Genomic DNA, 26,498 nt, shown 5'->3' with positions numbered 1-26,498 from the left:
CCAATATCCCTGATGAACGTCGATGTGAAAATCCTCAATAAAATACTGGCAAACCAAATCCAGCAGCACATCAAAAAGCTTATCCACCATGATCAAGTCAGCTTCATCCCTGGGATGCAAGGCTGGTTCAACATACACAAACCAATAAACATAATCCATCACATAAACAGAACCAATGACAAAAACCATATGATTACCTCAATAGATGCAGAAAAGGCCTCTGACAAAATTCAACAGCCCTTCATGCTAAAAACTCTCAATAAATTAGGTATTGATGGAACGTATCTCAAAATAGTAAAAGCTATTTATGATAAACCCACAGCCAATATCATACTGAATGGGCAAAAACCGGAAGCATTCCCTTTGAAAACTGGCACAAGACAGGGATACCCTCTCTCACCACTCCTATTCAACATAGTGTTGGAAGTTCTGGCCAGGGCAATCAGGCAAAAGCAAGAAATAAATGGTATTCAATTAGGAAAAGAGGAAGTCAAATTGTCCCTGTTTGCAGATGACATGATTGCATATTTAGAAAACCCCATCGTCTCAGCCCAAAATCTCCTTAAGCTGATAAGCAACTTCAGCAAAGTCTCAAGATACAAAATTAATGTGCAAAAATCACAAGCATTCCTATACACCAATAACAGAGAGCCAAATCATGAGTGAACTCCCGTTCACAATTGCTACAAAGACAATAAAATACCTAGTAATCCAACTTCCAAGGGATGTGAAGGATCTCTTCAAGGAGAACTACAAACCACTGCTCAATGAAATAAAAGAGGAAACAAACAAATGGAGAAACACTCCATGCTCATGGATAGGAAGACTCAATATTGTGAAACTGGCCATATTGCCCAAGGTAATTTATAGATTCAATGCCATCCCCATCAAGCTACCAATGACTTTCTTCACAGAATTGGAAAATCTACTTTAAATTTCTTATGGAACCAAAAAAGAGCCCACATAGCCAAGACAATCCTAAGCAAAAAGAACAAAGCTGGAGGCATCACGCTACCCGACTTCAAACTATCTTACAAGGCTACAGTAACCAAAACAGCATGATACTGGTACCATAACAGATATATAAATGGTGCTGGGAAAACTGGCTAGCCATATGTAGAAAGCTGAAACTGGATCCCTTCTTTACATCTTATACAAAAATTAATTCAAGAAGGATTAAAGATGTAAATGTTAGATCTAAAATCATAAAAACCCTAGAAGAAAACCTATACAATACCATTCAGGACATAGGGATGGGCAAGGACTTCATGACTAAAACACCAAAAGGAACGGCAACAAAAGGCAAAATAGACAAATGGGATCTAATTAAACTAAAGAGCTTCTGCACAGCAAAAGAAACAGGCAACCTACAGAATGGGAGAAAATTTTTGCAATCTACCCATCTGACAAAGGGTTAATTACCAGAATCTACAAAACTTAAAACAAATTTACAACATAAAAACAACCCCATCAATAAGCTGGCAAAGGATATGAACAGACACTTCTCAAAAGAAGACATTTATGCAGCCACAGACACATGAAAAAATGCTCATCATCACTGGCCATCAGAGAAACGTAAATCAAAACCACAATGAGATACCATCTCACACCAGTTAGAATGGCCGTCATTAAAAAGTCAGGAAACAACAGATGCTGGAGAGGATGTGAAGGAATAGGAATGCTTTTACACTGTTGGTGGGAGTGTAAACTAGTTCAATCATTGTGGAAGACAGTTGTGCAAGAATCCTACGACACTGAGGCGAGCTTTCCGACCCAGTGATCCCATTACTCGGCCATATATACCCACAAGGAGTTATAAATCATGCTGCGTATACAGACCACATGCACATGTATGTTTATTGTGGCCACTACTCGACAATAGCAAAAACTTGAACCAACTCGCAAAGGTCCCCATCAACTTATAGACCTTCGGATTACCGGAAAATGTGGCCACTATACACTGTGCGAGCATAGCCATTGCAGCCCATAAAAATGACCTGTGTTCATGTCCCCTTTGAGGGACCATGGGATGGAAGCTGAAAGCATAATTCTGGCCAACACATCACAAGGCAGAAAAGCCAAACACGCATGTTCTCACTCCACGCATGTTCTCACTCATAGGTGGGAAGTGAACAACGAGAATACCTGGACACAGGGCAGGGAACATCATGCCCCGGGGCCTGTCATGGGGTGGGGGGCAGGGGGAGGGATAGCATTAGAGAAATACCTAATGTAAATGACAAGTTAATGGGTGCAGCACACCAACATGGCACATGTATAACTATGTAACAAACCTGTCCACTGTGCAGATGTACCCTAGAACTTAAATTATATATATAAAAAAAGATAATGACCTCTAGTTCCATCCATGTTGCTACAAAAGACATGATTTCATTCTTTTTATGGCTGAGTAGTATTCCATGACATCTTTATCTCTATCTATATAGATATTAAAAGAGAAGAGATACTATTATCCCTTCATATATCAAATTTCTTCCATGTTACCCAAAACACAATTACAGGAAAAACAGGAGTGGCAAGTCTGCCATGTTGTTTACGGTTTTGGTGTGGTCAAGGAAAGAAAGAAAGTTGGCAAAGGAAAATTGCAACAAAGTTTTCCATTCACTTAATAGAGGGTTAGACATTTTACAAATAAGAGAAGAAGGCTGCATGTTCTTTTCTGATGAATCATGAACACATATTAAGGTTAATGGAATTTGCAACCTATCTGTGAGGGCTTTCAAATCTGAATAGACCCAGTACAGGGAGAAATGGGCAAAAACTCAGGCAATCGACCCTAGGAAAACTAAATAAGAAATAACATGAGGAAAGAGTCAAAGATGTTTAAGACATCTCAAAGGGAGTAAAATTGGAATTCATGCTTTAAATTGATTTCTCCTTAAAGATAACCTTTTTTTGTAGAGTACATATATTCACTAAGCATAATGATACTTAAAGTGGTTCTTGGTGAGAGAACAAAATCAAAGTTAGCTATAAAACAAAATTGTCAATAAGATCTCTGCAATATAAATAATGTCAAGAGTGACTTCATGCTTGTATGAAATCTGTGATTATCAATAAGCATCACCTCATGTTTGTCTGGGGGGTTGTAATAGTTCTCAGAGAATAGGACTTCCTCAATGATCATGACAAAAGCCACAGAGCTTTCAGTGCTCAGCCAATACTCTTAAGTTGTAAAATGTCATCATTTTAATAAATTTATTTTCCTTGACTTACCTTATCTCCTTCTCTAGTCAGGCAAATCCACACGCCTCCTTCCTGACAGCTCACCCATCCGGAATGGAAACCTTGAACTGATTGCACCATAAAAGACTGACTCTACCTCAGCAGGAAGTGTGTACAAATTTCTCTCTGAGGTAGAAGCACCTTAATTTTAAGGTCATTGTGAAGGTGGTGCCTCTGATGCCTTTGTTTAATTTGTCTTATTCCTTATCTTCTCTCTTGCCTTATCTTGAACTCTTGCCTCTACTCTCAGCTGCTGAGTGCTTACCAGTTTTCTGGTCTAATGTTGCTTTTTAGCCTGATACGCTGCAGACTCCTTTACTCTCGAGTCTTTTGTGTCTTCTAATACATGACTCGGTCTTGTCCACCAGTTCTTCCAATATTCTAGGCTAGTTGGATCACATAACTAGACCCTCCCTTTTGCTGCCAACATTCATTTCTTAGCAATCTTGGTTTCCCACCTTGTCTCGACTCTGCCCTGACAATCTCTATTATTCTTCTGTGACATTACATTATTTGAACTCTTTATGAAATCATGAACTAAGACCATAGCCTCTCCTCCATCTCACCTCTGTCTCTCTTTATGACATTTTTAGTTCATCCTTATGCTATAGATAACAAATACATAGAGAATTCTGCTATATTTCTCAAACTCACTGTGATGTGAACAAATATTTGAGAGTGATTTTTGAAAAACTTAAAAAAAATACTTTCACTCCTTATTTCTGGAATAAAACAAATGATGAGAACAATAAAACCAAAATAAGTTTAAAAATACATAGTTAGCTGTTTTTCCTGTAACATTCACCAGGCTGGAGTGCAGCTGTGCGATCTCAGTTCACCACAACCTCCGCCTCCCAGGCTCAAGCGATCCTCCCGCCTCAGCCCCCCAAGTAGCTGGAACCACAGGTGCACACCACCACATCCAGCTATTTTTTGGGTGTGTGTGTTCAGCAGACACAGGGTTTCTCTGTGATGCCCAGGCTGGTCTCAAACTCCTTAGCTCAAGCAATCTTCCTGCCTCAGCCTCCCAAAGTGCTAGGATACAGGCATGAGCTACCATGCCTGGCCTATATATAACGTTTTTTCACTGCCACATAATGGTTGGGCTACACAGAAACAACAATATTTCCTGATCTAGAACTGATAATTCAGTTAGATTTAAACGGTGTTACTTTTGACTACAAAAATTATAATTTCTTAAAAGAAGCAAACATTTTTATATCATTACAAACATTAATAGCTATAATTGAAAAATTCATAGAAAACCAGCTGTAAGCAAAATATTGACAGTTACATAAATGTCTCTTACAGATCTCCTGTACTTTATCTACTTATGTAAGCAGCCACGTCTATTCAAATGGCTGAAAATTAAAATCAAATAAAAAGTTGGGCAACATAATATAGTATAAAGCAAAGATTTCTTTTTTATTAGAGATAGTTTTTCTCATTAACAAATTGATAATTTATTTTAAAGAACTTCAAAAATTATAATGCTATGAGGAAAATAAAATAGGATGAATTCACTGTATATGGCTAATATCAGATTTTAGTCACTTTTGCAGAAGCTTATACCACGCAGTCATTTCTCATGTTTCTTCACAGAACTATGTTATTTCACGGTGCAATGATTTTCAAACCTATAAAAGCAATGTCTCAGGGGATCATCCCACTGAGGCCAACCTAGTCTATCCCATACTTATCCAGTCAAATCATAGACCTGGAATTCCAACTCTCTAGCCCAAACCTACATGTGTCCATGCTGATTACGGCACAACTAAACATCACATTCAGGATAATTCTCCACAGACATAGCTCATAGAGGCTGAAGTCACAAGGAATGAGAGGAATCAAGAACCTGCAGAGGATGTCTCAGGAGCACATACCTAATCAGTATGAAAAAGCGAACGGAACTCAGCAGTGATCCTCATCTTAGATTCCCCATGAGAAGCCAGGGAAGTTACTGTGGCTTCAGTTTGTTGTATTTTACAAGTGCTGGGGCTCCCACATTCTTTTCTCTAACCTTTGGGATTTCTTATACCCCTGAACTCCTGAGTTTCAACTCTGGGAAATATGGAAAATACTATGACTTCTTAGCTGTTTTGGCTTTAAAAGAGTGTCTTCATATGGTCCCCTCCACAGACATCTATGGGGGTCTGATTCAAGCAGGGCTGTGGTCATTGCTCCCTGGACACTGCATTGCATATGAGCTAGAGGGCCTGTTAACCCAGCTGCTGAAGGAAGACTTTATTTCCCAGGGGAAATTCTAGCACATCTGGGGCATCGTGGTCCTCACACTTGGTTTGGATTCTCTTCCTGATGACAGACGTCTGCTTTCTGGCAAGGGTAAGGGTAATAATCTGTGGTTAATGTCTAATGAAAAAATGTTGGCATGGTGAAACAGAAACAAAGCCTCTCTCTCTTTTTAAAAAAATAAACATACAGTTTTGTGCAAATTAAGTTTGAACACAGAACAGATCATGAAGGAATTATTAAAGTATTGCTCTGGGTGGTATTTGGAGCAATAAACTTTAAAACTCAATTTTAAGGTTTACCACTTGTAAACCTTTTATTCTGGCTTAGCTAAATCATCATGAAAGTAGGACTTCATATGTCTCTCTGATGACAAAACTAATGTTTAGACTGTTTGAGTTGAACATTCTAATATTTAAAAATTCTATGCATAGAATTGAACAATAATATTAAATGCAGGAAGGGGAACGTGAGTTGGCAAGATACAACAGATGATAACAGTGTTATTGCCATCTTTGTTCAGGTCCTTACTCTGCCCGTAAAGCTACAGCAGTCTTCTCTCTGATTATACTATCATTTTTGAACTTTCTATCCAAAGAAATCATTACTAAATTAGTGTACACTAAATAGTTGTGCACTTTTTAGCAATCATACCTACAATGAAGGCATTCAAACCACTGAACAATTGGAATCCATCGAGGGCTAGGGAAATAACATCTTTGTAGCCTCTTGGAACTGCTGGGTAAAGAAATCAAATTCTCCGACAGTGATTCAAACTCTAGGTCACTACAGATTCAGATGTGAGTATGCATTGGGTTTCTACCTTTAAACCCTTTCACATATATTATTCTTCCTTCCTCATGGAAAGTTTGGTTGACTGATAATATACAACCAGCTCATGAATTAGAATGTCATTTGAAATAGAATTAGAGAGGTGATTTCCATTTGGATAATTGCAGCTGAGAAGGTATAAACTCCAAGCAGAAGGAATAATAATTGTACGTAAAAAGTTATAGTAGGGAGTAGCCAGGGTAATGCACTGACTTTTCCTGCTTGACCAGAAACTTTGATACACCAAAATAACACAGTTGGGAATACTAGACAGAGCACCAGACAGGGGTCAGTAACAAAGGCACTAAAGCTGTGGGACTTGCTAGCTGGTTACCTTAGGCTAAGGTAGATTAGGCACTTTTCTGGTCCTTCATTCCTATCCTGTATATAAGGGAGATGAATTGGAAAATCTTTAAGGTTCTTCTCAGTCACAAAATTCTGTGCTTTACTACGCCCCATCATCAACTCAAGGAAAAGAAGTAGGCAGCTTTAGGTTTTCTGATGGTAGGAAAAAGAAAATCATTCCAAGAGGATTATATGACTTGTATCGAGAAGTCCTGTGGAGCATGCTGCGTCTTGCTCTTCTTTATTGCCATATGGAAGATAAAACAGGAAGACAATGCCTCTTACCACATATCTCACTCCACTTACAACTCCTGGGCAACTATTTTTCTTTTGATAGCTGACGGAAGGTCTAAGAATTAAAGGTACTGCCGGCCAAAGAAGGCAGCCCAAAGACAACAATGTCAGGAACTCAGAGGTTCAGTAAAACTCCTGGGGAAGGTTGGTCTTGATATGTAAAGGTGAATCAGAAAGAAATATACTGGTCAAATTCACGTTTGAGAATGAACACATATTCTTAGCCAAATGTTTGCTACTATTTACATGTACCAGAAACAGTGTCAGAGGAGCCTAATTAAGGTCTACCTTCTTATTGTTGCATGACAATGCAGGCCAGGGAAGGCCATATCTTGTCATTATTTTAACAGAAATAATAGGATTTTTTTGCCACCTATTGTTGGCAATAATTTTAAAAACACAACAACACAAAGGCCTACTCGAGGTCTATTCAGTACTAGCCTGAACTGGGTAAGAAGGTTCTGCAGGATGGAAGTAAAAAATTTAATGTAATTTTAGTAGGCTAAAAGAGGGTTAGTACTCAATGTGATAGGAACATGTAGCATGTAGGAAAAGGGGAAGACCTCAAAAAGGTGTCATTTTGGCTGAATTTTATAGAATTGGTTATAATACATCTATTAAGTAATATGCTGTTACAGAAAATGGATTTATATAAATTGCATGTAGACAACTTTAAATCTGAATGCTAAGACACCAGAGAAGCACCTTTAGTCTCAGGAGACAGAACCTAAATAGTGGATTCACGTTTGCTTGTAGTTTCATATATTTAGAGAAATGAAATTGAATTATAAACAAACTTTAGAGCTTATGTAATCCTGCACTTAATTTTCAGTTAATAATATTGATACTTAACATTGATATTGGAATATCTACTTATTAGGAACTGTTCTAGACAACTGCCCTTCATTCAGGCTACTATCAAATCAAAGCGCAAGTCTGGAAGCCATTGACCAGATCTTTGACCTGGGAAACTCGAGGGCCTCTGCTTTCTGAAAATGAAATAAAACTCATCCGGCTTCAGAGGGTTGTTGGGAGGGAATGGAAGAAGAGTTGTATTTTATTTTTCACGCTGTAATACAACTTTGACTCTTTGGAATGAACACAACCAAAACTGAATGATATTTTCACCTTTGCTTGAGCCTCAGGGTTATTGACACCATTAACTAAAATGGAAGTGCAGCCTCTAGTATAAAAGACCAAGGGTTCTAGCCTAGCCACTTTAAGTACAAGATGTCTACTTAACCAATCATAGCCTTTTTGAGCAACTGCTGCTTAGATTCTCTCATTTGTCAAAGTAAAATATACCAAAAAGCGAGCAGCATTAGTTAGGGTAAGCATGAGTAAAAACAAGAATCACAAGTAAAATACTGCCTTAATGCAGGCTAAGGAAATGTCAGTGTTTTTAAAAAGAGCAACATATTTTCTTAATTCAGTCTATCATTGATGGGCATTTGGGTTGGTTCCAAGTCTTTGCTATTGTAAATAGTGCTGAAATAAACTTACGTGTGCATGTGTCTTTATAGTAAAATGATTTATAATCCTTTGCTTATATACCCAGTAATGGGATTGCTGGGTCAAATGGTATTTCTGGTTCTAGATCCTTGAGGAATCGCCACACTGTCTTCCACAATATACACCATGGAATACTGTGCAGCCATAAAAAAATCAAGTTTATGTGCTTTGCACGGACATGGATGAAGCTGGAAGCCATCATTCTCAGCAAACTAACACAGGAACAAAAAACCAAACACCGCATGTTCTCACTCATAAATGGGAGTTGAACAATGAGAACACATGGACACAGGGAGGGAAACATCACACACCGGGGCCTGTTGGGGGGTGGGGGGTCAGTGGGGTGAGAGCATTAGAACAAATACCTAATGTATGCAGGGCTTGAAACCTAGATGATGGGTTGATAGGAGCAGCAAACCACCATGGCACATGTATACCTATGTAACAAACCTGCACGTTCAGCTCACGTATCCCAGAACTTATCTTTTTTTAAAAAAGAGCAACATAATAGGCGCTTGTTTATTTCTTTAGTTGTTTTTGTTTTAACAATGCTCTTTAAAGGTAGTTTAAAAATAACAGTAGCCTGCTATTTTTAATGTTAACATTATCAGAATATTAAAGCTTAAAGGGAATTTCGAGATCATTTAGTTCAAATCCCGTATTTTAGAGATGGATACTTATCCTTCAGGAGAGCAAGTGGCTTGATCAAGGTGACACATGGCTGATGGAATGAATACATGAGACTACTTTTAAACACTCAGCCATGCTGAGGTGTTTTGAGATTTGATATGAAGCTTTGATTTGAAGGAATATACAATGCAATTTCCCAAGGTCAGCTTGAGATTCTGTTTCTATAAATTTCATAAATAAATATGGAACCTATAATGTTGTATAGTATGGATTATGGCCTTCCCTCTTCATAAATTTCATGATTTTTAGTCACTTATTTTACATATATAGGTATATATATGAGCTTATATATATGTGTATATATATCAGTGTTAGATCCATATAATGTTGATTACATACAGGCAAATTAGGTACAAAGGCAGCATTTTTCACTCATTAAATATTTGTGAGAAAATGTTTGAGATAAAGGAGAAAAAAATCAGGTATTTAGAGAGGAATGTGTACTGAACAAGAAGGTGTCTCTGGCAGATAAGTATTTTAGCCATGGAACCAATAGCATGTCTAATTCTTGAAGCAAATATTGATCAGGTTCTGACCATGCATGCAGCTCTGTGCTTAGCACATAGTAAGTTTTCAGCAGATGAAATGCAAGACCACATAGCAATGGGGAAGAGGGACTAGAATGACTCTTCAGTCCCCTACCACTGAGTATAAATTCTTCATCCCACCAATTGGCAAGTGTTCAAGACTTTGGAACTTAGGGAGGTAAAAGGAGAAGCAATGGGAACAGGAGGCAGAGAAGGGGTAAAAGGAACTAGAGGAAAAGGCAAATAAGCCCGAGTGTGTTTGTGCTCACTTCGGGAAGTCAGAGTCACAGGAAAGCATTTTTTTAAAAATGCACTAATATTCTAACTTCTCTTTATTTAAAATATGGAACATTCATGTGTCCTCAGGCAGAGAAATCATTTGAAATATGTTGGAACAAAAATGATTAAATTAGCTTTATTCTTCAATTATATAATTTACAAGAGAATATCATTCAAAAGAAAATTTCTAAACTTGGCTGATAGGAAGAATTGGTTTCAGTTTTAGAGATTACAACTAATAAGTGAAATGGAAATGTTCCTAAATTTTCTTCAGCCAAGATATCATGGTTTTTGGAACATGTGTTTTCCAAGAGTTTTCAGAAAGCTTAATGATATCTCTGACTGCAAAGTTTTAGCATTTGGCATTCTCATTCAGCCAAAGGCTGTGCAAAACTTTCTGTGGCTAAATAACTCTCTAGAAAGGATATACCTAAGACACTTAAAGGCTGAGTAAATTCAGATGTGCTCATATAGCAAAAGCCTACGCCAAAAAATAAACTCAGGTGGGACTAGGGTAACATTTTCAAAATAATTGTCATATTTGTGGCAAGAGAGAAATATTGAATTGCATTCTCCCCTAACAAAGCAATCAATAGATTTAAAACCTCCATAGCTGTTTCTATCCACGTAACTAAAAAATATTTCAGTTCTGAGACTCAGAGACTGTGAAACGAGTGGAGGGACAATCTTGACTTGAGATGGGAAAAGAATACTAACTCAGCCCCCATTCCAGGTGTCCTTTATGGAATCCTTTTCATTGTAATCACATTACCCATCTTAACATGTTAATATCTAATCATGAGACTCATAAAAGTCATGATTCGATGTCATGATATTTTCCCCATACTGGGTAGTTCTGAGTCTTGGTTCTGTTACCATATATCATAGTTACTGATCTTCTGGGCAACCTGTTGTGAGTGGAACAGAGAATATACTTGAAGAATATTTGACTAGACCCTCCTTTCCTGTTGTTACATAACAATGGTTTCTCCTTAAGTCACAAATCTATTCTGCATGTTAAATATTTACAAAGTACTTTAAAATTCTTCCTGACTGCTAATACAAAGATAGCAATCTATGTTCATTTGAATAAGCAGAAATGTTTGTCTTCCCAAATTAAGGGCCTCTGAGTTTAATTCAAATCAATTTGATGACTAGAGAGAAAAAAAAAAAAAAAAAGCTGGGCATCTACTAAGTACAAGGCCCTGTGCCAGACATGGAGATAAAAGTAAACTTTCCAAGACTAGACAATCTGTCAGAAATTACTACATTTCATACTATTTAATTCACACCATTTCCTTCTGGGCTTAAAAGCTAAATTATGAGATACAAAATACTCACCTTTTAGCATTAAGTTTTACAGTGCTCCTTAACATCCAACGTGGTAACTAGTTACATAAAGATGCAGTGTTTTCTATATATTAACATATTATTTCACATTGTGTTCATTAGGCTTTTGAAAGTATTTTAGTATGAAGGTTCCATTTATTGTATCCAAAATAAAAATAGCATCAAAGTCTTTTTGCAACTCCCCAAACACAGTTAGTGAATAATGATCATATGCTAAAAAATGTAAAATGCAATTTGTGCTGTGCCCCATTTACTACAAAATCACTACGAACAATGCATTTTGTACAGTATATTGCTCCAGGGAAACTGGATCAGCATCAGGAATGAATAAAGAACACTGCATTTGAAATCAGCTAATTCTGCTTCAGCGCTTTTAAAAACTATTTGTTATGATATTACTTCCTGTCAAGCACATAATGTGATATTTTCCTCAATAAAACTAAACAGTTGCTATAATTTCAGCTTCCCTCATTTTCCACTTTTTAAGCACTAAATATTTAAACAATGCAGACCTGGAAGTCTCTAGCCAGTCATCTGATCCATGCATCTCCTTGCCTAAGGTATAGTAACTATCCATACGGGGGCCTGTTATGTCACACTGACATACTTAGTGGCAGCTGTCAAGGTCCTTACCTGCCCACAGGCCAAGCCCATTCCTCTTTCTCCCATGCCATGTGGACACGATAAATTTAACTCCAGGGCATCTGCTCCAGAATCCTTTAAACAAGAAAGGAAAACGAAAGAAAAGGCAAAGCTTTATTTATATACCAATAGGCTTTCACCATTGATAACAAAATTCACATTTGTCAAGTGTTAACTATTCTGTTTTCTGCATCACAGCTATCTTGTGAGGTATATTCTAACTATCTCAAATTAAGGTCTATATAACAACCACCACCACAACAACAATCACACACCAAATATTTACTGAGTGCTTATAAGGGGCCACTCACTGCTCTATATGCTTTATGTTTGTTACCTCTAATTCTCATAATCTTTGTATTATTATGGTACCAATTTTACAGGCAAGTGAACTGAAGCATAGGGAGGTTAAATGACAAGCTTGGTTATTAGGTGACACAGTAGAGACTGTAACTCAGATCTGTTTGATATCACATTTATTCTTTCCTAAACAGCTTCTATTTTTACGGACACAAATCTTACTAATTTTGAATAATTGACACTTGGAGTAGGCATACAAAGAAAATGTAGGCTAGCTAGATGAATAAACAAAATGTAAAATGTTTTTAACTGAAAATCAACATTATCATATTTTAAAATAGTTTATCTAAGAAATAGGAAGTATTGATAGTTTTGTCTTAGTAGTGATAGGAATCCTTCTTGTTTAAATCATTAATTCCTTAGTATACAAATAGATCTTATATAAATGAACAACATAATTCATTCTAAGTATTCTTAGAATACTTTGAGAATCTTAGAATTTGTGGGAAGTCTTCTGCAAAGAACTTGAAGAATAAACAAAACACTTTTAAAAGTTATTACAGGCCAGGCATGGTGGTTCACACCTGTAATCCCAGCACTTTGGGAGGCCGAGACGGGCGGATCATGAGGTCAGGAGATTGAGACCATCCTAACTAATATGGTGAAACTCCGTCTCTACTAAAAATACAAAAATTAGCTGGGTGTGGTGGCGGGCGCCTGTAGTCCCAGCTATTTGGGAGGCTGAGGCAGGAGAATGGCGTAAACCCGGGAGGCGGAGCTTGCAGTGAGCTGAGATGCACCACTGCGCTCCAGCCTGGGCGACAGAGTGAGACCCAGTCTAAAAAAAAAAAAATGGTTATTATCGTGGCTGGGTGCAGTAGCTCACATCTGTAATCTTAGCACTTCGGGAGGCCCAGGCGGGAGGACTGCCTGAGCTTAGAATTTTAAGACCAGCGGGGCAACACTGTGAAACTCCATCTCTACCAAAATACAAAAGATTAGCCGGGTGTGGCGGTCTGTGCCTGTAATCCTACCTACTCGGGAGGTTGAGGCAGGAGAATCGCTTGAACCTGGGAGGCAGAGGTGGCAGTGAGCTGAGATCAGGCACTGCACTCCAGCCTGGGCAATAGAGCGAGACTCCATTTCCAAAAAAAACACAAACAAACAAACAAAAAAAACTAGCTGATTCAAATTTTATATTATTTTACCTAACTTCTGTAATTTTTCCAGTGCCATGGTTTATTTTTCAGTAAGGCCAACTAGAAGCTTGAATTGGTTACAACAGTATTTTAACAGGTTTATCACATGCAAAGACTTAAAAAATAGTTCACTACTTTCTACGTACACTAGACCTTTCTTTAGGGCAACAGTTGTTTCTTCTTTCTCTTTCCTTCCTGATTAAGATTTTAACCTATTTTTTCCTGCTTTATGAATTTTAAGTAGGACCTCAACAAACTTAGGAACTCCAGCTAGTCATTTCTCAGTTTATTTTCTTGCCTATCTTTATTCATTAGTGAGTCTGCTTTTTCTTCTGCACATTTGTTAAAGTCCATTTGATCATTGAGCCTGTTTTTTAACATGGTTTCATTATGGTTTTGCTTTCCTAATCCGATTTTAAAAGTCTTCATGTTACTTGAGAATTGCTGAAAACCATGCTTTCTCTTTCTTTGATGGTTTGGTAGTGAGCATGGATGAGCACAGCCTGCTGAACCCTGAGTTCAAATCTTATGCCTGTAGCTAAGGAATTGGGGATGATGTGTACAAGTCAGTCAACCTTCTTTGTCTCCAGCTGCTCAAGTGTCAACTGTGGATAATATGACCTGTCTCAAAACCATGCCATACAGTAATTACCAGCTTAGCGAAAAGACTGTATAGTGCAAGTATATGCTTATAACATGTTTCTTATTATTTCCTGGTTACTTCAAATATTTCCTTTAGACTTGTCTATTTAACTGAAATGCAGCAATTAATAGCAAATCAATTCAACATCATTTTGGATTAAATAAGGCTTTGCAAGGTAATTGTATACATATTTACATTATGCATATTTTATTTCAAACTTACACCTAGCTACCATATTACATAATAATAGCAAACATTATTTCAGCATTTACAATATGCCAGACACTTTACTATGTCCTTTGTATGTTTTATCTTACTTTATCCTCACAGCAACTCTAAGAGGTAGGATATATCATTATTTCTACTTTACAATTGATAAAAGTGAGACATAAAGAGTTCAAGTGATTTATCCAACATCCCACAGCTTATAGCTGATAGTAGGGTTTTTAACCCAAGCATTTTGAGTCCAGGACCTGCATTTATGCCCACTATCATAATTTACTACAAATCACTTATTTTATGGCTGGAGTTGTCATAGCATGTTACAAAAAACATAACAGCTCGATATCCTTACAGCTTCCAAGTTTGAAGCAAAAATGAAAATATTTTAAAATCATCTGTCCAATATAAAATTTTTTCAATGACTACTATAATTTCCCCAACATTATACACATATACAAATGCCCACTCACCAAACACACCTGGAAAGGCCTTTGAAATGTGCATCCAAGTCTCAAAAACAGACAATGCTGTTCAAGGTGACACCATGAGAACAGGAACATTCATGTGGCCTCTGCTTGAAAATTCCTGTCTCAGGATGCACACCACCTTAAAAGGCAGTTAATTCCATTTCCAAGCAACTCTAACCATTCAAAAAGCCTTAATTGCTGAATTAGCATGAAATGTTAAATTAACTGAAATTGGGCATGCATTCTGATTCTTGTCAGTCACAAGCTTTTCAGTTTAGTCACTTACCCAGAGTTGATTCTACCTCACCTAAATGGTTTTAAAATAAAATATCCTAGTGATGGCAGTGACATAGGAAATACACTGTTACTAATTTCCTACATTATCTATTTATCATCCACTTATATGCAGTAGAGTGTATGTGTGTGTGTGTGTATATATATATAGATAGTGTGGACTCTGAGCCAAACTATGGGTTTGAATCCCACTTTTACTTCATCCTATCTGTGTGAACTTGAATACATTATTTCACTACTCTTGGCCTTAGCTTCCTCAAAAAAAAAACAAAAAAACAAAAAACAAAACAAAAAAACCATCAAGTCAGTGATAAGTTAGAACTCCAGAAAAGTTAAAATTAAAATAAAATATATTAAAAAAGTGGAACTAAGTCACAGAGTTGTTGTTATAAGGTATAAATAAATTTGATATTTGCACAGAAGAATTCTAGGGAGATGTATTTTAAACGTTTCCAAGGCTAATACAGGAAATGAGAAATGCCAAAAGAGAAAATTTATTTTTTACAGTTTTAAGTAAACTGAAAAGAATAATAAGAGCTTTAACATATATAAAAGTTTAAAGAGGAGTGATAAAAAAATAAGTAAGTAAATGACTTCTGGAATATAGTAAATACTATAAAGGTGTACACTATCTATCTAAATACTTTATCTGTCGATCTACCTACCTATCAATCATCTATCTATCTAAATACTTATTTATCCATCCAACTAGACCTCTGACTTGTCCTTCCTCTGCCTTGATATGAAAATGATTTAAGATAACTCACCTGGTCCTACATTGTCTCTACCTCAGGTGGGAAAGGAAAACTATCCTGAGAAATTCTTGGAATATGGCAGTGGTATAATTTTTAAAATTCTCTGAATCACTTTATAAAAACACCCAGAGAAACTAAGGTGGCAAAACCACAAATCCTTGTGCAACATACACAACTAAATCAGGCACAAAGCACTTCTCCTCTCTTCTCCTTCTTTCCTACCTCTTCCTTTCTTTCCTTTACCTTCCTGATCACTACAGCTCTGAAGTCATTGGTCAGGGCAAGGTAAGGCAGGTGAACATGAGCATTTGAGGAGAAGCCATGAGGGCCCAGTGTGGGATGTCACAGCCTAAGCAGAGCAGAGCCATAAGGATGTCTACATGGCCAGTGGCATGGTGTGGTGTATCACAGCCCAAGTGGGAAGGGAAGACTTCCATGGGTGATAGGGGCTGGCAAAGGACATCAGAGCTCAAGTAGGGTGAGAACAGTGTACTGTAGTGGGGCATGAAAGGCACAATTATTGGATCCCTCTTAATTTCTTCCGTTAAATGAATACATGGGGTCAGATGTTGACTTTCTAAGTAGCAATGCTATCCTCTAGTCTCAACTATCCAAAACTGGAGTTAAAGTTCTCTGGGATCTTAAAATTCTCTGAGATAGACCTGGGACAGGTAAAATACTCTTGGCTTGGACCCCACTGGACATAAAGTCAGTTACTATCTCTCATCTCCAGCTGCATGTCTATCTCCTGTGATTCCATTCTGTCCTGTTTACTGTCCCTGTTCAGAAACTTATATACAACTGGTCCTACAGATTTCTGTAATGTGCCTCTGTCTGATTTTTACCTCAAACTATTTGAGATTTCTAACTCTCACAGCTATTAAATTCATGACATATTGCTGCCCAGATTCAGGTAAAAAAAGAACTGATAGGAACCTGGCTTGTTAGTGTTTTATTTTGGCTCTGCTAGGAATAGTGTGGGAACTTGGTTTTAGTGCCTGTGCCTTTCTGCTGGATCTTCCTTGTCTCTTCCTACCAAAGGTGGTCAGAACCTTGGCAATCCCTTATCAGGTACCTGACTTAAAATCATCATCATTGGATTTTAAATCCTTCAAGTTCATGGGTGCCAAATAAAATACCACTCTTCCCATTTATTCTGTAAAGGCTTCCTTTTTGCTGGTCACATGGCAATACTCTAACTGTATACTTCTTTTTTACTTCATTCAACAAATATCTGCTGGTAGAGAAAGCCTTATGCTTGGAATTGAGGCTTAAGCAGTGAACCAACCACACAGGGGTCTCGATCCCCATGGACATTATTTCACTACTTACATTACACAAATACATTATTTGTGTAATGCTTTCTAATAAGCAGGACAGAGGAACTGTTAGTAATGGCTAATGACACAACTGTTAATCACCATTTTATTATATGCTACAGAGGAAAAGCACAGACAGAGGTAGATCCAGATTTTGGGGAGCCTAATGCTTAAGTAATTTGGAAAACCCTCTTTAAGGAAAAAATGATAACCAAACATTGTAAACACAGAGTTAGGTACAGGGACTTGGAAATGGTTCATGCAAGTAAACGCCCTGAAGCTTAAGCTTCATGAACTATCTGGTCAACCGGTCTCTGAAGACAGGGGCTTAGAATATAGGATGGAGATTTAACCTATGTGGTTGGAGGCTCAGGGTTGAGGAAAAGAGAACATTGCAGGCCAAGGGAACAGCAAATGCTCTGAGTTGGGAACATGTTGGAGGAGGAAAAGAAGGCAGCAAGATCTGGAATGCAGAAAACAGATCCACAGTGACACTGGAGAGAGGCAGGCAGGGGAAGGGCCAAGTAGCACTTAATGGTCAAGTCAAGGGTTCTGAAATTAGGAAAGATGGAAAGAATTTGGATTGGTTGAGAGCAAGAAGATTAGTGGAGCTACTGTTAATAAACTTGGTAATGATGCATTTTGGACCACAGCCAATTATATGCTTCCTCAAATTTGACGGCACTACTTGTCACCCAGGAATGTTGCCGCCAGTTCAAAGGGGAACCTGAGTCCCTGTTGCTATCTTCACATCTCCTACAGTAACTGTCCACTCTCACAGACTCCCTCCAGATAAGAGTGGGTTGTGTCACAACCTCCACTGAGCCTGTCAAAGTGAGAGCTCCAGGAGCACCAGTGCCCGGGCCCGATCAGGAGGCTCTGGCCTTTCCCTCCAATTCTGGGTTTAGATGAAGCATCACAGCCCATGCTAGGAAATCCAGCTTCCCTATGGAGTGAAATGGGACCGGTGAGAGACAGGAGACTGAAGGAGCCAGTAGACTCATTCCTTCCACTTCCTTTCCTAGAAAGTGATGAGAGAATGGGTGATTCTATCATCTTGTGAGATGATGTGCTATTCCCTGTCCCATATAACTGAGGAATTGGCTGCATTTCCTTGTGAAGTTGTGGCCAGCTCTGGAATGCACCATATTGTGCTTGTTTTCCCTTCTCCCCATCTCATTTTTCTTTTCTCCTCAGTCTTACTGCTCTGAGATTGTATACTTCAATAAAGCTTTTTCACATTAACTTCGACTCAGGCTCTATTTTCAAGACTAATTACAAATTAAGAAAGAAATTGATTCAAGATGGACTATACTGGATTAAATATCCATTTACAAGTGAATACTGTGAACCTTCAGCAATGGCTCAATTTGGCATATATCTGATTGCTCCCTATTGTTCATCTTTGCTTTGGCTGGTCAGGGACTTTATACATAGTAGGTGTTTCATAAATCTTCTTTTGCGTAAAATTGGAGTAAACTACCAAGGTTCCAGAAAAGCAAGAGAGCCTGTGGTGAGGTACGTGGACCAAGAAAACTAACCAGATTCTAACAATGTTACTGATTTGACACAAGCAGTAGAAACTTCTTTATGGTGCTCAAAAACATGACAAATTCAAGCCAGGTTGAAGAATATAGAAGACAACATGAAACGGGTATGCATTCTAAGGTTCTACTGCTCCATATGTGTCATTTCTGTTTCAGATAAAGTAGCAAAAAGCCGATAGCAGGTTTCCTCAGCTCTCTATTGTGTAATTTAAGAATTAATCAGCCATAAAGAGGGTTTTATAAACTTAAGATTTAGTATACATCATCACATCACATCATTAGCTAAACTTAAAACAGCTGGCATGCTAGAGTGCTGGTGTGGTGTCTCTGATTTCTTACATCCCTATGTCACCACACACAAAAGAAATGTACATGTTAGGTAGCACAGTAACTTTGACTTGAATATGTTTTTGTTGGTTTTGAAGATTTTAATGTCGGTTTTTCCATTGTAAGGAAATCTGTTTTAACCTGTTTTGAAGCATATTCATAAAATCAAAACCAAATACTGATTCTACAAAATGTTATTGGGTGCCTACCATATGAGCTGTCATGAAATCATACTGCTTAATATTACCCTCCCAGAAGCTGTGAAGGCCTGGGGGATACTTCCTTCATGTGATATCTCCTGAGCTAGTCCAGATTTAGGATTATAGTGAAGATTTTTATTTTTTAATTGATATTATCATACTTTCTTGTTATGCAGACTGCTCTCCTACAGGGAGATTTTGCAGACTGTTTTGATTGAACAAAAGGCATACCTTTTCCTCCCTTCTTTCTTTTTTCTTTCTTCCTTTCTTTTATTTATGTTTTGCTATAGAATAATTAGAAGGTGATATTAAATAAAACTGAAATTAAAGAAAATATGAAATGTGAAAATATCTTTAGGTTAGCCAGTTTGTTTATAATTAAAGGCTTTTGACTTATAAAAGTACTCTTGTCTATTTAAAAATTAATGTCTAATATTGAAAAAAATAATTTTGAAAAGTATTTTGTTCTTAAAGAAAGGCGGAGAAGCAAGCGGCATGATAAAGCCATTCATCATAGTCAGCTTAAAATTGGCACAGCTCAAGCCAAGCACGGGCTCTGTGGAAGATTTCATGGTCAATTAGGTAAATACATGTATCAAATGAACCCAGCATGGAAGATCACGAGGCCAATTACTGATCATGTTTAATTTCACCCCTCTAAGTCCCAGAAGTAATTTTTTCCTTTCTCATTTTTAAAATATCCAAATAAAATGTATAATCAACATTTTTGAACACTATAGATAGCTTTGCAGTATTTTATAATGTAGCATCAATTAGTTCATCCGTATCATCAGATTTAGTCTTCTATATTACTGAGAGGTTTTCAAGAAACCTCAGCTAAGACTCTCCAGACTATTTTCCATGACAGCATGATGGACATAAGTGTATAATTTTAAGTATGTATTTTTCTATTTGAAATACAAATTTGAGGCACATGGTTACTTGTTTGCATTTGTGCAGGATTCAATTTATATTATGGAAAACCTGCTGACTAGTGTTCCATTCAGGAGCATTCTGTCCCACTCTTTTATGCATGTCTGTATTCAAACTAGAACAGTATTAAATGAACCTTTTATACTTTAAATATGCAAGAGTTTTATATTCAAAATTTCTTCTCTTACTGTCAAACTAGTTTGCCTAAAGGCAAGGTAAGATCAAGTTAGACTCTCAAAGGTAGAATTAAATTTTATCATGGCATCCATCATAATATACAGTTTGCTTAACATGCAAATAAAGAGTGTATGGATTCAGAGAATAAAGGATTTTAGGTAGTGAGTGAAATCCAAGGGACTGCTTTTGTAGAATAAATTCCTTTTAAATTTACATTTCCATCATTTTAATGAAAACACAGGGTAAACAAATTATAATAGAAATGTTTTAAGTTACATTTTCAATTCAATTTTACTTCTACTGTATTATTTTCATGGCAGCTCTTTATTTAAAACTAATAAAATAGGAGAGAAGAAATGAAATAAATATATACGAAAGTAACCATTACCTCAGACTTTTGGCAAGTTCCATCCAGTCATTTTATTGTAACTGCACATGATGCTAGCAATCACAATCTTTAAAAGAAAAGAATATAAGTTCAAGTAGTTATGCAGTTGTACACAAAGATACATTAATATTTATATAAATTTATAATGGTACACTATATTATAAAATTAGTTTTCAAACTGTTAAAAAATAAATCATCAGAAAACAGCAGGGTATGATAGCAAAACACAGGGTGACATTTGGGGCTTTGGAATTACATTAGGAGACTTTCTCATTTAGTATCTGTGAACACGAGGGCAAGTTACTTAACTTTTCTGATCCTCAGCATTCTCTTTTTCAAAATAGAAATGATATTACTGACTTTGCCATCCTCTGAAAGTAGCAATGTAAATACATGCATGTATGTGAAGGGATTGTCTAATTATACAATGCCATTAAAAAGCTGTTTGTAATTACTGGTCTAGTGAAAAGGTTTTAAGTGATGGAAAAGAAAAAAATTAGTGTTTCTTTCAAACATAACTCATTATAGTATACATAATACGTTAAATATTCATAGTGCATTATAGTTTTAAATTTTATTACATATTATTTAACTACATTATTACCAAAATCCCATAATGGAGACTTTATAGAGTAGTAATTACTAGTGCCTCCTCTGAAACTAGGATACCCAGGTTAGAACCCTGACTCTGTCACTTACGCGTGGTCCTGGTCAAAGTATTTAGTTTCCTGATTGGTAAAATATGAATAATAGTGCCACTTATTGAGAAAAGTAATAACAGAAATTGGCCAGGTGTGGTGGCTCACACTTGTAATCCCAACCCTTTGGGAGGCAGAGGTGGGTGGATCACTTGAGGTCAGGAGTTTGAGACCGACCTGGCCAACATTGTGAAACCCCATCTCTACTAAAAAATACAAAAATTATCCAGGCATGGTGGCATATGCCTGTATCCAGCTACTCAAGAGGCAGAGACAGGAGAATTGCTTGAACCAGGAGGTAGAGGTTGCAGTGAACCAAGATCGTGCTGCCACTACACTCCAGCCTGGGCAACAGAGCGAGACTCCATTTTAAAACAGAAAAGAAAAGTAATAACAGAAATTTAACAGAAATGGCTAAGACTTATACAGCTCTTACAGTGTGCTTGGCACTGTTTCAATGGTTTTTACTTTATTAACTTATTTAATCATTCCCAGTGTTATTCTCCCCACTTTACAGATGAAGACGCCGAGGCAATGAGACCTGACAGTCATATAGCTGATAAGGAACAGAGCCAGGACCCAGAGCCAGGCAGTGTGACTGACTGAGAGTCTGTGCTTTTAACCACTAGGTTTTGCTAGCCCAAAGCAAATACTTACATGTAAGTAATTATTCCCTATCATTATCATTTAAAGACTATGAAATTGAGGCTGGGTGAGGTGGCTCACGCCTATAATCCCAGCACTTTAGGAGGCAGAAGCAGGAAGATCGCTTGAGCCCAGGAATTCATTACCAGCCTGAGAAACATAGCAATACCTTGTCTCCACAAAAAAAGAGAAAAATTAGCTGGGTGTGGTGACCTGACCCTGTAGTCCCAGCCACTTAGGAAGCTGAGATGGGAGGATCACTTGACTCCAGGTGTTCAAGGTTACAGGGAGCTATGATCGCGTTACTGCACTCCAGCCTGGGCAACAGAGCGAGATTCTATCTCTATAAAGTAAGAGATTGAGACACAAAGAGTTTGTGCCAGGCTTACAATTGCAGAGTCTAGTGTTAAGAATCCTCTAAAAGCCATTATGCTCTCACTTCATAGAGCTTTTTTATTTACGTTGAGAAAAATCCAAAGATATGCTGTAAAAGCCAGATAAATGTTTTCATCGGGAGGATAGAAAGTTGTGACCATATTGGAGAGAGTTCTAAAAACCAGGGAGAGAAGTCTGTCTTTAAAGTTTTTCTTTTTTTTTTTTTCTTTCCGGATAGACTACAAACACCATGAAAGCTGGGGCTGCTCTGCATTAGTCATCATTTATCTACAGTAACTAGCATGGTATCTGGCACGTATCAAAGACTGAAAGAATAAATGAATGAGGTCACCAGAGGTTTAGGAGCAAGGGGTTGCATTGTCAGCTTACCCTTTTAAGAAGATTAAGTAGAAATGGATATCATAAGTTAGAGAAGGCAAAAATAAACAATTGAAAACTGCTGGCGATGATATGAGTAAGAGTGAAGAGTGATTAGGGCTGATGAAGGCATCTGTCTTGGTGATGAAAAAATAATCAGATATTAAAATACACAGGACTAGTCAACTAGAGAAGCAATTAAAAAGAAGGAAGCAAAAGATCTGAGAGTCTGAATCAAAGCCACTGAGAAATTCGCAGAACATCAGTCACATAAAGGTTGAACAATTTTCCGAAATATGGAAGCCAGGAGAAACAGCAATTTTGAACAGATTCCTTAGAGAGAGGAACAAAGAGAAGAAAGTAAAAGTAGATGATGGATAGAGAAAATTAAGCATGCCAAATTATTATTCATTGAGTTTAGGATTCAACTTTTTTCGTCTAGTGAAACTACAGCTTTTCTGAATTGGGGAGAAAAATGTAAGAATGTTTGTTCCATGGCCTTTTCTCTAGGGGCTAAAAGAAGTGAAAAGTCATACTCCAAGCTTTATTTGCAAGCATAAAAGGGTCACCATGTAATTATGCAGTTTCAGTTAGAGATGCTTTCCACCACTTAGATCCAAGTGATCTAAGATCTTGCTCAGGGGTGCTATACCCTATTCTCCAGTTAGAAAAAAGATCAGGGAGAAATATCAAAGAGGGTACCAGATCTTCCAGGACTAGATCTAACACCTCTTGGTGTAGGCATCCCTTGCAAAACAAAACAAAACAAAACAAAACAGAAAGAGAGAGAGAGAGATTAAGGACCTTATTTGAAAGGAAAAAATCAACTGGGATGATGACTGGGGGCAGGTGACAGTATTCTATTGTCTTCAGTGGCCACAAGGCAGAGGTCAGGTAAAAAACAGTCTGTTAATCTAAGGATTTAGGGAATGAGCAGAGCCCTGAGGCTTGTTGCTAGAACTTCAAGGGCAGAGGCAGATACAAAGATACAGACTGAAGAAAAACAAAAAATTAGCCATTAGATACTAGTTACCCTGTGGTGAAACTGATAAGCAATAAGCATACATTTTTAGAAAATTTTTTTCTTAAAACAAAATAAAACAACAACAACAACAACCACAAAACCCCCCACCTCCTAGCATAACAAAATAATCCCCTAATTCACATTTCCATGCAACTCTGAAGTGGCTGCTCAACCAGCAGTCACAGCATGTGCACCCCTCTCTCCAGCTCCCTTCTCAGGGTTCCATGGAGGACAAGAAAAACCTTTCAGGTGGGCTGAATCTAGCCAGGCAGATGGGTTGACCAAAGAAATCTACACAAGGGAAGCAAGGTTTACCAGCCTTGACAGTAGGATATGATATGTGCTCTCAACTAGGGACTAACACTGTTTCTCTCTTTTACATGGCAATTTTAATTTTAACAGAGCTATTTTTCGCTTCAAATTTATATTGACTGTGCCAGGGTTAGTTAAGATAATTGTTCACCCTGTAGGTTGCTGAGAATCATGAGGCACTACAATTGGGCTTGATGAAGAAAAATAAATATCATCCAGAGAGTTGTTCAGGATATTGAGAGAATCATGCCATCGAATGCTGGTGGGCAGCCTCTGACTGAGGAGGGGTGACCACAGATGGGAGAGATATATTATGGTAAGCGGAGGTTTTCATTGTATGCTCTGAGCAGCCAAGCACTATCCTGTTCTCCTTTCCCTATCCGTTGAAAGCAGACTCTACCTTCTTGCCCCCTAAAAAAGAGAAAGTATCCCCACTTGCACTAATCACAGGAATTGGGTACTCTGCTCCTATCAAAATCCTTCAGTGGAACTGGGAAAGCTAAAGCTTTTTTTTTTTTTTTTTTCTCGTTGGTCACTAAACTGGAATGAAGTTTGTTCACAGCTGCTGGTGATCACTGACTCCTCAACCACTTTCCCACCCCAAAGCTTACTACACTGGGAAAAAAAGCAGAGACAGAGGAAAGTAGACAAACACACGAGATGGAGAGAGATCCCCTTTGCAGTCACTTTCAAGGCCAGCTGCCTCACTAACATATCTGTGTATTTAAATTAATAAATACCACATTTTAGCTTAAGGAAATTCTATTTTTACATTCTTGCTTTATGATTTAAAAGTCTTGACAATTACTACATGCTAAGCTACAACTGTCATGTTTCAAAGCAATTTTTTAAATCAATTAAATTTCAGGAAAAAATAACTTCATATTTATTTTAAAAATGTGAAATGGTCTAAGGATTTTAAATATCCTTATCTAAAACCAGAGGATGGTTTGTGAAAATATGTGGTAGCATTCTATTGCTGACAAATAAAGATGACCAAAAAATAATTTTACTTTTTATTAAAAGAGATAGCAATTTTTCAGAGTCAGGCTGAAAGACATTAACGCTAAAAGGACACTGGACACAATTTAATATCTATTTGATGATTACAAGGCCCTTCAGTGTTTTGCTGTATTTCGTTTTTAATCAAGCAGGAGGGAACAGATTTTTTTTCCTATGAAAAAAACAGAATGATGGATATTTTATATCGTGAGACATCATGCAATGTTATTAGAAATAAATACCCAATGAAATATATTCTTAAATCAAAGCAACCTTTTTCTATATCAATATTTCACTTAATTTATGCCATTTCCAGTGCTCAATTTTTACGGCTCATATTTTAAAATATTATTTGAATGAGCAGATAGTGAAACCCAGATGCTACATAATATTTGAACTTTGTTTCCCCCCATCCTACATTTTATGTTACACAGTCTGGTGGGAGATTCAATGTCACCTAATTGATTAATAAGCAAATTGAGCATCTACTATAAGAGGAATTAAATGGCACACAAAATGGAGCTTAAGAAATTGACTTAGCATCTTCGTGCATTCAACTTCTAACCAATATTTCTTGAGCCCCACTATATGCCAATAGCTGTTCTAACTCAGAAGTGATGAACAAGACAGAAAAAGTCCCTGCCCTCCTGAAGCTTACACTTTAGGGAGGAAAATGTCATAATGATTAAAAAAGAAAAGATATATTAATTGGACCATTTCCAGTTCCAATTGTTAGACCTATTTACAATATTATTGTTAGGAAGGCAGTAATAGAGGAGGAGAGCATGACAGAGAGTCACCAGAATACATATATGCATATCAGATACATATTCAGTAAAAAGCTCCCTAAGTCGAAAACTGAGAGATGAGATGGCACCTCACATAAAATAAAATGCAGAAGTAAGTAAAAGCAGCCAGCTATGTAGAAGTAACTACAGGTGCAAAGATTGAGTTGGGAATGAGCATGGTATGTTCAAGGGGAAAAAAGAAGGCTTTTGTGGTTGTAGATTCATGAGAGGACAGGAATAGTATGAAAGAAAATGAGAGAAGCAGGCAATAGCCAGATCTCTGGGAGCTCTGAACCCTGTGGGAGATTGGGTTTTATCGTAGGTGTAATGGCAGGCCACAGAAAGGTTTAAAGGAGGGTGATAAAATAATCTGATGTACATTTTCAAAAGATGCTTCTTACTATATGGAATGGGATAAGGGGGTTAAGGGTGAAAGCAAGGAGTCTGATTATGTAGAAATAATGTGGCTTTCATGATATCCATGGAGATATAGAGAAGTGGATAGCTCTGAGGTTCTAGTTGGCGAATGCTCAGATTTA

At 37.3% G+C, this 26,498-nt stretch overlaps 1 protein-coding gene across 1 annotated transcript in view; it reads right to left on the bottom strand.

Moving 5' to 3' along the window:
• DPYD (dihydropyrimidine dehydrogenase) overlaps window positions 1-26,498 on the bottom strand; it is an 875,642-nt gene that overhangs the window by 283,194 nt on the left and 565,950 nt on the right. Inside the window, 4 exon segments of the mRNA XM_017850609.1 lie at window positions 11,958-12,041; window positions 12,304-12,311; window positions 20,745-20,771; window positions 20,774-20,804. Of these exon segments, the coding sequence (XP_017706098.1) occupies window positions 11,958-12,041; window positions 12,304-12,311; window positions 20,745-20,771; window positions 20,774-20,804 (150 nt within the window).

This window comes from Rhinopithecus bieti, unplaced genomic scaffold, assembly GCF_001698545.2.
Source record: "Rhinopithecus bieti isolate Rb0 unplaced genomic scaffold, ASM169854v2 scaffold_1887, whole genome shotgun sequence".
NCBI classification, from domain to species: Eukaryota; Metazoa; Chordata; class Mammalia; order Primates; family Cercopithecidae; genus Rhinopithecus; species Rhinopithecus bieti.
This window is presented reverse-complemented; position numbering and strand designations above follow the sequence as displayed.